Genomic DNA, 14,361 nt, shown 5'->3' with positions numbered 1-14,361 from the left:
CTTACATTACTGACATGTTTTCAGTGAACTTAACTGTAAAGTAGAGCTTTGTTAAAGGTTTCCAGTCTTTGCTTGTGTTTTTTTTTTTTTTGCAATACTTTAGTTTTAAAGGTCTTGTTTTCTAAATGAACAAAATATATTATATGTACATCACATTAAAATATCCTACCAGGTTCCCAAATACTGTGTGTGTTTCAGAAATAATGTCTTGTTACACTTTAACCTGCCTGACCAGACAAGAACATGCTCAAAGAAGAAATAAGTAGATAAAATGTCTTTGATCAAACTACGGTACTAGATTTGTTTCTCTCAAGCATACAGTTTTCGCTTTACATTTTTCTGTCTTGTTGACATATAATTGGATGCAGTCGATACACGTCACATTAGGAGCCAAAATCTGACAGATGAACTGGCTCAAAGAACCCCGGTCTGTCCCGTTTTACACTTCAGAGTCGGTTTACATGTCTCAGAGATTAACGCTCCGAGTTTAAAATGTGCCACGTAAAAACGGTGAAAAGTTTCATACCTGTCTTACCAGCTGATGAATGTCAAGTGGTGTCACTTGAGTTAAGATTGAAGGCTACAAGTTAGAAAATGAAAGACAAATCTGTGGGTGTGAAGGTACACAGAGGTGAGCTTACCAAATGTAGCCTGCTGAGCATCTCTGCTAGAGTCTAGTGGCTCGAAGCAACAATAGAAATTACTAGTATAGCTCCCGCGGCTGCAGTCATCCAATTGATTTAAGGGTAATGGAGGTCCCATGGATTTGGGATGAAAGAAGAGCAAATAGACAAAAAAAATCTAAACCCGGTTATCACAAGACTTAAGGGTGTTTACAAAAGGTTATTAAATCACAACAGCAGATGGCCTGGATCCGATCCAGTATTGGTACTGGATGAAGTACTGATGTAATTCTGGCATCCGCTATCAGGCCCAGGCACAGCATATTGATCCTGGCACAGTTGCTCTGTGTAGCTGGAGGTTGTATGTTGGTTGAATTTACCCTGAAGTTAGGGCTTACAGCCAAATGTTTAAACATATGGACAGAGAAACTACTGTCAGTGGAATATCTGTTGCCTGCAGAGGGAGGACTCAACATCATCTTCTTTGGAAAAATGTTGGTGAGCAAAACGAGAAAATAAGAGATTCTTGTTGATTGTATTTTGTGCAAAAAGAAAAGAAAAAGTAATAACAGAGGAAAAGTAGTATTGTACACAGGAGCAACAGTTTTAGGAATGACATGAAGGTGAACTGAAATAGGGAACATTGCTTATTTTTTATTTTTATTCTTTTAGCTCTCAACATCTAGCTGCCGTGGAGCTGAGAGGTTCAGGGGGTGCAACATGGCTCAGTGGTAGAGCAGGTGCACCATCTGTGGAGACTACACAGCTGTTCTGGTTTGATTCCTATCTCGGTCCATTTACTGCATGTCTTCCCCTTCTCTCTCTTGTCTTTCTTCCAGACCACCAAAAAATGAATAAACCCAACTAGAGCTACATCAGCCTTCAAAAACTCTAACAACAGAGTCTGCTGTTGCAGTCTGCAACAAAATATATTTTAAAAACATCCTTATCACATGTTTTGACTTCATTTACTGAAATAGTTAACTCGTATTTCCTCTTGATGCCTGTTTTGCAATTATTGAAAACGTACAGATGAAGGACACAAATACGGTGATTGTGTGGTTTATCCCTGTTCCTTTTTACAACACCGTGATTGTAAACAATACTAAAGGCGCTGAGGATCAGAAAATGTTGGCATGAACAGATATTTAAATTCAGATATCACAATCAGATGTGAAGTAAAAATTACGGGATTGGAGGAAATCTAATCACTAAAACCTTCAATTATATTATAGAGCTTGTCATCAGACTAGTTTAAGTTCACTTAGGTAATGTTTTATTAGTTTGCTTTTCCAAAACTACTTTTAATAAGGAAACCTTTTAAACTTGGGAGTACATAAGAACTACATTTGAAATAAAAAACAAACAAACTTGGAATTAAACAAAAGAGCAGCAAACAAAGGGAATTCATAATCATCATTTATAGTTCATGGTCATTTTTCCTCATACTCATTCCAAGTACAGGTCTGGAAAGCAGATTTGACAGACAGAATGACAGAACAAACACAGAACAGTTGAAATGGAGGCTTATTTGACCTATTCTCCTCAGGATTTAGGGTCAGCCCAAGCACACATCGTCCACTGTTTTAGTACCACTTTGGGAAAAAAAAAAAAAAAAAAAAAACACGCACACAAATTATTTTCTCCTAATTTTTGTCATCGTCCAGCTCCGTAATCATCACCACTCATATTCTTGTTCTTCATTTTCACCTATCTAAATCAGGACGGAGGAGAAAGGCAGTGATTCCTTGAAAGAGATTCACACGAGATTCCACTGTTGGTGTCTTGTGTGGTTTTTGGGAATGGATAGGCTATTACTGGTCCAGAATTATCTATCTCAGGTTGGCATTTGTATAAAAACTATATAGGAACACATGTAAAAACAAGGATATTTCAAATTATCATTCAACTGAGAGAAAAAAACATGTCCTCATAAAATCTTCTATGTCTAGCAACATCTATTAACACATATGTATCTTTATTTTTTATTTTTTAATAGATTTTATTCCAAAATGGTTGAGGAGCAGTTATACTTTGCATCGTCTTTACAACAGGCTATAAAACACCACTTTGTCACAGTCCAGAAAGCACATATAGATGTGGTTGTACTGTTTATAAACATATGTACTGTAATAAGATAATTTGCGTGCATGGCTCCCAGGTGACAACCTTTTCTCAGATCCCCAGGAATCCGAGGAGAAACGCCGTCCCTTTAAGATCACACCACGTGGAAAATGAAGGTCTCCACTTTCTCTCTCTCAGAGAACTGTCCTTGTAAATCAGACCATTTCATGAGAAACAACCATCTGTTCTAATCTTTACACTGCAACAGCTCAGTGAAACAAATAAGTCTTGGCCGGACTTCACTGCCTCTTCGGTGAGTGCTTTGGCCTGAAATTTTCCACCATGCGATTTCTTTTCCTCCTTCCTTCCCTTCTGGAGTCAATGTTTGGCATATTTATGGTACGTATTTATTGATGCAGTGTGCCATTTTCTCTAGAAAAAAAAAAAAAGTCAACCACACAAACACAGGCAATGTAAATGCACAGTTTGTAATGCTGAATCTCTGTCTGCAAAGTGCGTCTGTACTCTTCTGTTCCCAGAAACATGACGGATGGGTGGCATTACTCTGGCCCAGGAACAAGTCACACATGGGTTATTATTGTTTGGTTCACTTTAGATATTAGCCAGTCTTTTTCCTTAGAGTCTCTCTCTGGACAGCATGTCCTTTTTGTTTGGGGTTCTTTAGAGTAAAGAAATTTATATTTTTATTTTCAGTTTATTTTGTAGGGCATTAGCTTGTAAGAAAAAAATGACTAAATATTGTTCATCTTTGTTATTATCCTGTACACATGTTTATGTCCTGATCCATCTTTGAGACAGATGTCGGCCTAGAAAAGACCAAAGGGTCCTCAGTCACACGTAGTACTCTTTGTCCTTGTTCTTCTTGTTCTTGCTGGAGGTTTTCGGGTTGTTGATGGGTTTCTCTTTGACTACTGTGCCATTGGATTGTGCTGAGTTGCTGATGTAGTTGCGACTCTCATCCACGTGATACGATCCCTCGTCTCTGTTTCGGTACTTGTACATGGCATAAAGGAGGATGAGTATACACAGGGCAGCTGCTGCTACAATGCCAACCACCATCCCCGTTGTGCTGCTGGACTCCCGGAAGACCTCTGACGTGCCCGGGTAACCCTTCGGTCCAGATCCTGTGGGACTGGCTGCAGGCAAAACAAATACATACAGTTTACCAAACAGGCTCCAACATGCATTTACTTCGAAGTCTTATCATTGCTATCATATTAAGGTTTTAAGCAGTAAATTGAATTTTAAAAAGTTGCATTCGGCACATGAATTACGACTAGATATTATGAGGGGATTAAACTCGCCATACTAAGAGAAAATGCTCATGCTCCTTAACCTTTTTGACGTTTGTCACATTAAAACTACAAACGTTGATGTATTTTATGGAAATTACACAAGACAGACCAACACAAAGTACTGCATAACTGTGAATTGTAAGAAAAGAACGACAACATTTTCACAAATAAGGATCTGAAAAGTGTGGCATGCATTTTATATCCATTTTGTAGAACCACTTGTTCCTGCTCGTGGTTCTACAAGCCACCTGCCAACCTTGTCAACTTGAAATTTGACAAGGTTAAATTTTAGTTCAGTTTCAGTGAGGCTGTAAGCGTCGATTAAATACACTCATTAGATTACTTTCAAAGGAAATTGGATATTATTTAAAAGTATCAGATTAAAAGGGTGTGGATTACATATGCATGTCACAACTTTCTATTACTGTTTTCTTAATGAAACCTTCTTATAATTTTCCACCCAACTGAGTTTTCTTATAAGGGGAAGTTTGCTAGTAGTTTCTGACAAATTGTCGATTAATGTCATGGATCCCAGTGATTTGTTTACATACGTCAACCAAGAATCACAAGACTCTAATAAAACTTTTGTCCTTTGGTAATAAAATACGAAAATAAATTTAACCTTATAAAAATAAGCTCGTCACAAATATAAGATGTAAAATTTCAATTAACCACTACCACAGCACTACAAAGTAACTAGTAAACACATTGCAAAAACACATAGTAAACAATGCAAGTCATGCATACCCACACATAGACAGGGAGTAATTAACTCAAAGCCTTGGAGAATAAGACGGTTGTAATTCACTGTTGAATGTAGATGTTAGAGGCCAGAAGGCAGCTTGTAACACAGAGCAAAGCTCAGTAACTGAAAGCTTCCTCAACAAGCAACAACAGACTAAATTTTTAATACAACTGGAAGACCTACTCCTGGTGACCCACGAGGAACAAACTGGTTGGCAAAAAAAAAAATAAAACAGAGATGGAATAGTGAAAAAAGTGAGAAATGGAGCACTCAAAAGAAATCTGATAAGTTTGTAAACTTCTGTGTTTGGGATTCACTGAAACACACAGCTAAAAGCTTGTGGCTCATTACAGGCGTTTTAGAGCACAGTCATGAATGAACAGACAACATTTTCAGCTTTCCTTACATACTCAAGCAGCATGACAGTATCACACAGTCGCTGAAAATAAATCTCTCACAAAGAAACAATTCTTCAGCTGACTAAGCAGACTGAGCCAAAGACTGTTCCCACTTCTGTTTCCAAAACAATGCCATTCAATCGAACGTATTCTGGAAACACATGAGCTGCCTGATATCACCCAGTCACTCTGTCATGTTTGTCTGTTGGATTTTTGTGTTAGTCATCAGTTCTGCAAAACTCTCAGAATTTAAGAGCAGTCTCTTTGATTTTCTTCCTCGTACTTTTAATAAAACACGACTTTTACAAACAGACGCTGTGGAAAAACTTTCAAATTAAATCCACATATTCCCCCAGTGGATTTTTCTTTTTGTCTTTGAATTGTGCATTGAACTGAATCTGACTGGTGGATCTCGTCTCCCAACTATCTAAAGATGGGTCTCTAAAATCTTAAACAGGCTTTTTTTGCTGCTTGTGGGTCAGGTTTATAATCCTCTAAACCATAGAAACACTCACTTCTTAAATCACTGGAAAATGTTCGTGCTAGTATATAATTCTGCAGGAGGTTCTGCTCTACTGTGAAGTTTGATGTCTCCAGAGTCAGAATCAAACACTGAAAACACATAGAGGACTCAAGAATGTTTTTTTTTGTTAAATCCAAATATCTCAAACAAACTCCTCAAAACTTACATGGGAATCCACAAAGCACTGCAATCTCCTTCATTTTTTGCAACTGTTGCACTGGATTCACAAAAACGATATCGCTAGACAAAAGCTGACACAAACATGCCCAACAAGTCTAGCAGATGGAAGCAATTTGAACTTATTCTTGCGTCAGATCACAATTGTCCCCTTTTCAGGACAAACGCAACAGCTGCTATTGAAATCAAAGAGACAGAAACAAATTTCTTACTATTGCCAGCAGACAAGTTTAAATTTTGGTGAATAACATTTCACCAAAACTGTCCGAGTAACATATTAACATTTCCAACTCAGAGAGATTGTAAGAGAAACGAGGGATGCATCAGCATGACTAGGTTAGTCAGAGGCAAAAATTGTTCAATTTATTTTGATCATATTTAATCTACAAGCTTTCAGCGTAAGTTTTTGTGGAAAATTTGTGTAGCAGATATTCTGAAACACAGGTATTCTGAAACGTTTAGCTTTTCAGAATACCCAGCAATTTGTACTGTTTGTGATTTATATACGTATAAAACAATATCGATAGCCTTTTCCCTAAATACAAGCATAACATCTAATTTAATCTTCAGCAAATTGTATTAGTGCAGAGAGACGTTGTCTGTTTTAGGAGTGGTTCTGCTTCTAGTATCAAAATCAGAAGCACATGCAAATTCAGGTTTGCATGTGCTTCAGTATTCAAATATTTTGTTAACTTGCCCCTTAGACAGCTGCAGCGTGGATCAGACTGAGTATTAGTTGCTCCTTACCTCTAATAAAATCATTTCAGAGTTTCTTCATATAACTAAGCTGTCTGTCCCATTCAGCTGGGAAGCATAGATTGTAAGTTTCAGATACAGAAGCTAATGACATTGATTTTATTGTGTTTGAACAAAATAAAAGCAACCATTAATTGCATTTACTGATGTTCACTGTCTTTTTTCCCCTCTGCCATGCCTCAATTTGTTCTTTTTCTTTTATCTCTTGTTTTTTTCTCAGTTAATGGTGTGCTGTAAAAATAATTACATTCTTCAGCTTTAAAATTAAACCATTTCTCTAAAAATGTCTTTAGCTTCCCTCTTTTTCACTAGTCATCCTTCAACTCCTTTGATCTATTCAGAGTAGTATTTTCCAACAAGTATCTCCCTTCTACTCCAAGGACTCAGTCTTCAGTCCAAAGCAACTTAACTACATCAAAAAGAAACATAGACAACAACATTTTGCTGGTATTGATGTTTGTGTAAGCACGTTGTTTCATCTACTCCAGTCCTTATTTCATGATTGAACAAAAATATGTTTTTCCACCTACTTATTACAAATTACCACGGGAAGCATTTCTGAAAAACATAAACGCAAAGTTTATACAATATGATGTTAAAATGTGTGATTACGTTGAAAGTATAATTTTGACCAGTGAATAGGGTGGTGATTACACATAAGAAGACTGACTCAGTGCATTTGATAGCTCCTTTTGTTGTTTTTTGCTGTCTCTGTGTTGTAGGTTTTATCCGGTAAAATACAGACTCAATTTATGTCTCCGTTTGAGTGACGTTTTAATGTTTAGACAGGCACTGCGCCGAACTGTGTTATTCACAAGCTAATTACCTCCGCAGACGGCATATATCCCTGTGTTAGGATGAGTTTGTTCCTTCCGGAGCTAGAAGCATTAAAAGTGCTAACTGTAAAGGGCAAAAGTCCTCGAAGCTGTCTGTAAAGAGACAAGAGGCCGCTGCTCCTCATTGACATGTTTTCCACCACGTTTAGACCGATCAGCGGCCCAAGTATGCTTCCAGTGCCAGCAAACATTCAAGGACAAGCGCAGCGTTCCACCAGGGGATTGAGTGTGACTGAGCGTTGCAACAGATTAGCTTTGCCTGTGACAAGCCCACTTATCCTTGCAGACAGGTGTGAAGAATGCCCTCGCCTTGTGGGCAAAAGCCACTGGTTGACTAGGCACGTCTTCAGCAAGCCGTTGTTCAGGCATTAAACATCGAGCTATTTTCATATTTGCAGTCTGTCCTTTTAGAGTCGAAAGAGTTCAGAGAGTAGATAACGGATTGATGGAAGGGAGAGACCTCTGTCTGAAACTCCGGGGGTTTTATCCAAGACCTTGGCTGGCTCCTCTTGTGAGCTAACTGAGCTAGAAGAGTTGAGGAGGCAGGCAGCCACAATCTGCAATATCAGGGGGTGAGCCATGTGACAAAAGTCCCACAGTGCGCTGTTCTTCTTGTGTGATCTGACACCTCCAGCTCCGGGCTTTGTTATTTCCTTCTGCCTGGATCTGTTGATTGGCTCCCCCCAGACTGCATTCATACTAAGACGTTAAAGCCTCAATTAGCTGACCACAATTCTTCCTTCCTTTCATTATGGGCAAGCTAAAAATATATATACATCTTAAAGACTAGTCAACAGTGACCATACACAACGCTGGATTTAGTAGAGAACCTTCAAGTTTAGTCTATAACGATATGCATTCATAGCAGCTCATTAGCTCTCACTTAGTCTCGGTAGAATATTTCAAACCGCCGCTTGATTGGATCTGCCATAGTCCACTAGATCACCTGATGAACCTCATGATTCAGGCCATTTGTTACCCGTGAGCCCCAATCTCCCTCACATTGAGCTGAGGCACAGTAATGTGTTCGACATCAGGCCTTCAAGAAAGCCACATAAGGACCTCAGGCAAATTGCATCTGCCTGTCTGTTCATTAGCACTCCATCACCTCAGAACGGAGGCACATAAACTGAGAAAGAAATAGCGCCTGAAACAAGTGTTTAAAATGATGGCTGCTCTCATACGCTCTACTCAAGCGTACCCAAGGGTAAAATTAGACATGGGGAAAATGACCTTAAAGTGGCGCCTGGCTTCTTGGCAGCATAGCAGGGGTGCGCTTGTGATGCGATGGAGGTAAACTCAGGAGGGTTAACTTTTGAAGGATTGCACTTGTGTTAAAGCTGCCAAAATAACTTTGTCCTCTTCATCTCATCCCAGAGTGAGATTTAAATTACAGTATCACATTCAGGGCCATCATAAAGTCCTTGCTGGTTTACTTACAAGGACAACAGTTAATGTTTCAGGCATTTCGCCACAAATCATTTGCCCGTATTTCTCAAGAAGAGATGCAGAAATGGAAGCGGTAAATAAAACAACAGCAGGATAAGAAAAATGGCGGCCATAAAACCGAACAATCAAAACACGTAAATGCTGAGATTGCTCCGGCTTCAAGTGTCCGTCTGCCACAGCGATTTTTTTTTGTTGTTTTTTTTAGAAAGCATCTTTTCTCCTAATTCTCTCAGGGTTCTTCAACCTGGAGCGTAGGGGCCCAGGTTTGGCGAAGATATCAGGGAACATGTCATTTAAAAGCCTGTTGTGGATTTCAGTTCTCTTTGCCTGACTTCTTTTTTGCCACATGCACTTAAGGAAAAAAATAGGATCAGAGATACCCTCCTGTCAAGTGGGATTTGAATAAATGGTTCTCTTCAAAGACTATTTTTCCTCATTTGTCTCCAGCATGAGGGTTCATTTGTTTGGTAATTTGTCACAGGGTGAGCAGGTTGATAGGGGTCACGGATGAAGGAAGACACAGAGTGGGGTGGGGTGGGGGACTGGCGGTGGGGTTTGGTTTATTTCAGGCGTGTGAGAGGCTTATTTGGAGGTAATGAAACGACCATCGCAACTCAGGGTATATAGAATAAACTGGCTGGGCTTGACCTTTTATTAACCGTTGCCACTAGTTTGTGTCATTTTAAAACAGAAGTATCCCTTGTGATAAATTGATCACCTGGGCAACATTTAGATTAGTTATGGGTTTTAGCAGTGCTACACATGACCATTTTGTCAAGCTACAGCCAAACAATCAAATGTGTTTTAGGAGAGTGTGATGCAAATCACCTATATAAAACAGTGCCTAACTATAAAATGAATGGGATAGAATATTTCTAAAATATTTTGTTCACCTTCCCCAAGTTGGTATTTTGTAGAACCACCTATGAGCTGAAATTATAGCTAACGGGGACAAACCTTTAAAGTATGCCCCAATCAGTTTAGCAAATTTTTACAAAACAATTCAAACTCAGTCAGCTGTGTAAACGCTGCATGTGAACATACATTTTTAAGTTTGGAAATGCAGTGGAGCCCTCCCTGTTCGTGGGTCTGTATTCTCAAATTCAAGTAATCATGGATTATTCTGTGGAACGTAACTTAATATTATCTGTAGAGAATTTTCCTGTTCATTGATTTTGCTAGGCTGTTTGACACACTATAGGTACATTTTTTTCAGATACATAATTTCTAGTTTTGAAAATGATGCGTATCACTTAACATAGTCCAATTTTTTAACAAATGAAACAACCTGACAATACAGTTAGGTTTGTGGTTGTGACAAATTCTGGAAAAGTTTAATTGTCTGAATACTTTTGAAAGGTGCTATACTTTAAATGGTTTTAGACAGTGAGCTGCTTCCGTAGGAACCAAAACTTAGTTGGTTTGCTTTGTGATATTTTGGTGTTAATCTGTCAACTAAAATTAGTGTTACACTATCACATTTCACATATCCAGTTATATCATTAGCTGTCAAAGCTGTCACAGAGCTGGGGATCAGTCTGGGGACCGGTCACTGTATCAACAGCAGCAGAGCCAAAGCATTTATTAAATCCCCCTCCTCCCTCTTTAATTATCTTTGTGTCCTCAAGAAGTGATGCAAGCCATCATGTTCTTGAGACACGCTGGCAGTGTGCCTCGTGATAGCTTACATGTGTGTCTCTGAAGTGGCTCCGCTTACGCTGATGGTGGATGATGAGCTGTGAGCTGGGTGAGCATGAAATGGAGGGAGAATTATTAAAAGGTCTTTGATTTAGCCCGGTAAAAGGTATGGTGCTGTTTAAACCGTTTTCCCCAGAGGGATTCAACTAAAGGAGCCAAGATGAAAGTAGAGGACTGAGCTCACTTGGCCTGAATGCCTCAAGTCTGGAATTTGTCTCTTGATTAGATTCCTAAAGTGTCAGCTCACACGTTCCTGCGATCTATATTTGTGATCTATGTAGATAATCTGAAGCTAGATATTTCATAATTGTGTGACATAACAGCAATAAAAAAAAAATCCTTTCTTGCTGCCAGAACACAAGAGGATTAAAGTTTTTGTCACTGCACAGATTTGACAAGATGTGAAGGGACATTTGTTTCTACAGATTAAAAGACTGACATTGCTTTAGAAATTATTCCACTTATTTGATATCTCCACATTACTTCTGAGCTTTTATTTTCTCATAATATTGCTGCAAATGACCTGTGGTTCTGCTTTTTCTTTCTTTTTTTTTCTGTGAAGCAAAGTCTTTCATGCCCTACTTAAGCTTATGCACAGACACATTGTGTTAGCATCAATGTCACCGCACCAGAAAGATGTGCAGTAGGAAAACAAGAATAATTGAAAATATAAATATGGGTGGGGGGATCAGTACAGAGAAAGACTGACAGTAAGTGTGAAATCCTGTTTTCTCCCAGAACACACTTCATTTAAAATAGAATGTAGAAATAAGAGAGGAATGGCCTAATCCTTAGTGAAAAAGTGCAGGGAAAACAAACAAAATGGGAAAATTCCTTGGGAATGTCGAGATAAATTGGGAAAATAAAAATATAGATAACCCCCCACCCCCACCAGAAATATCAGTTTGCATGAGAATAAAAGTTTGGAGTTGTGATATTAGTGATAAGCATTCATTCTTTCTTTCTTTTTTTGTGTGTGGCTAAAATCACCCCTGCTACTGGCAGTCAAGAGAACAGTCTATTTTTTTCCAGCACAGAACAAAATAACATATAGAGTTCCAGCTGTGTATGATTGAGTAACCTATTAAATGTGGGCAGTGACCTCTTAAACCACCACAGTGCTCTTAATGTTTCATTAATCTTACAGCTACTTTTAAAACAATAATTTACCCTATTTCTTCTTCTCCTGGCTGGGTGCATTCCAGTCGATGCCACTGGGGTTAAGGAGAGTATTCATTTGCTGTTTGATTTATTGGTTTACTCTATGTATTGTTTCCACACCCATAAATTAAATCTATTAAAACAAATGTCAAACACATTAGTAGCTGCTAATGCCACAGTGGAATGCTCGAGGATAGAATATGATGAGAGAGCACAGAGAGAGTAGGAAACGAGAGATGATTAACCTTAACCCGCCTGTGGGCAATTCATAGTGAAGGGCTGCTGCAGAAAGAATTTAATTTTTAATTTCTTTTTTAAAGAAATGCAGAAGGGTGAAACTCAAATTGTAACTGAGGCAGCTTGGTGTGTTTGTCAGGGAGCTTATTGCTTTAAAAGAAATCACAATTAATCTGAGCTTAATTAATGATGGTGGAAGGTTAAAAAAAATCCAGCTGGAATGCTCTAGGTGGTTTTGTTCTATTTTGTGCTCTCTTAACGGGGAAATGAATTGTAAATTTGAAGAGGGAGACACTTTGGTTGAAAAATGGCCTTCTAGTTTCTTTTCAGTGAGATATTTTTAAGTTCATTTCTGCATTTAGCACATCAAGATCTAAAGACAGAAAAAAGGAAAAGTTACGTCAATCTATTACGAATTTTGAGCATAAACTATCAAATGAATGAAAAACGTCACATATCTCCCTCGTGAGGCTGTTAGCTGAACAATTTCTTCATCAAGAGTTACCATTGTCATTTGGTGTGTTTCTATAGAACAAACACATATACACACCCATACACGTTTATAGTACTTCGTGGGGACCACTGAAATACTCGCACCTAATGGGAACCACCATTTCTGAAAGGTTTTAAAATTTTATTTTAATTGTTAAATTTATTTTAAAATATAATAAAAAATCATGAGTTGAAATTTTGGAAACACATACACACATTTACTGACATTAACATCTGAATGTATCAAATTTAATCAAATTTTTCTTCTCAGCAATTCTCTGGGGTGTTTTTTAACTTTTGAGGTGCTTTATTACTCATTTACTGTCTGTTTTTGCATTTTATGTTATGAAACGAACATAAACTGGAGAAAAAGAGAAGCCTTTAGGGCGACAGGCATTTGAACATAATGTGCAAGTCATCTCTACAAAATTTAAAAACCATCCAGAGATTACCTGATTTAAGGCAAACTGGCTCAACATTCAATGACCTTCAGTTGGTCATTGAATGTTGCTATGTCTGGTTTTGTGCAAACATTTTTTTTTTTTTTTGGTAATCACCTGCTTGAGCTAAAACACTATTTAATGTGACTGATCTATTAATAAATTATTCACACATCTGGCAGATTTAGATTAAAATTTATTTCAATTAAATAGAAGGCTCTTTTGATAAATTCTGCTACAAAAAACAAGACAGTTCTGTTAAGTTATATTTTTATAGGATAACAAGAAGAAGCTAGCTTCCTCACTAAGGACGTGCTGTTTTTCTGTTTAGTTATAATTTAGTTTTACTGAAGAGTTGCCCTAACTATTTATCCATTAATTAGAAACCTTTAATATATCTGAGAAAATTTGTCACACCAGAACAGAGTAGCTATCCATTCATGTTTAGTCTTCCTGCAAGGAGGCAATTAAATATAGACAATTAAATAACAGACTGACAATTAAAACAAATATATTTGGAGCAACAAACAACTTATCGTTATATCAAATTGCTGTGCAATGTTTGATGACGTAATATAAATTAGTAGTTTTCTAAAGCTTTGTACAAATTTGGACAAAAAAAATCATATACGTGTGCAGAGAATTGATGGAGATGAGAAAAAATAAAACATAATGTGGAACAAAGACATTTGCAGAGTGTAACATGTAACCTTGGATGTGGATCACATACAGCAGCTGCACCTCCTCGCCCCCTCCAACAGCGGCAGGCTTGATGCCAATGAAATGAGGCAGGTAGGTAAGAGACATCCGTTCCATCTGACCCCATGCAGCTCAGCAGCAACCCCTTCCATTAACTTTCACCATGAAAACTGAGGTTAGGGCTGGAAAATCAGCGCCAGCTGTGATCTTGCCAGACTGTTCGCTGGGCTATTTTCACACAACCAAGTCTGTATCTATATTTTCTCCAGCTGATTGGCCGGCACTTCATATTGGCCTTCAAATGAGCTGTCCGTACTCAGAGAAAACTGCAGAAGTTGTTTAAGCTAAATGCCAAGATTTATTCGGCATTTGTATAAGAACACCTTGGAGGTGAGGTCATTATGCAGATTGTCTACATATATTTTGGTTATTTTTTCGAAGAATTTGAGGGGAAATCTTATTGAAGCAAAAACCTTCAGCACTGTGGTTTGCAATTCCCCCCCCCCAGCAGTATAACATGGTATTGTAATCACGGTTGCACTGATATTCAGCTGTCAGAGACGGGCTGCCGAGAATCTGAGCACTCCTGAATCCTCCTCCTCTTACAAATCAGATGTGTTGCTGCATCATGGCCCTCTGTATTCCTCTGTGGGTTCCGAAACCAGGGGGGAGGATTCAATTTGGTGCAGCGTGATCTAATCTGAGTCCTGCCAAGTGATAAGCTGTGCTCCTCCATGGTTTCCGGAA

The 14,361-nt window shown here is 38.3% G+C and overlaps 1 protein-coding gene across 1 annotated transcript in view; it reads right to left on the bottom strand.

The window, feature by feature from the left end:
• Positions 1-1,690: 1,690 nt before the first annotated feature.
• Positions 1,691-14,361, bottom strand: part of LOC106904256 (neurexin-1-beta-like) — a 39,663-nt gene continuing 26,992 nt past the window's right edge. Inside the window, exon 3 of the mRNA XM_014968519.2 lies at positions 1,691-3,844. Coding sequence (XP_014824005.2) covers positions 3,540-3,844 — 305 coding nt within the window. The 3' untranslated portion in view covers positions 1,691-3,539. The remainder of the gene's footprint in view (positions 3,845-14,361) is intronic.

Source organism: Poecilia mexicana, unplaced genomic scaffold (genome assembly GCF_051168715.1).
Source record: "Poecilia mexicana isolate PSO_F unplaced genomic scaffold, ASM5116871v1 scaffold_15, whole genome shotgun sequence".
NCBI classification, from domain to species: Eukaryota; Metazoa; Chordata; class Actinopteri; order Cyprinodontiformes; family Poeciliidae; genus Poecilia; species Poecilia mexicana.
The sequence above is the reverse complement of the archived record's forward strand: the minus strand, read 5'-3'. Positions and strand labels throughout refer to the sequence as shown.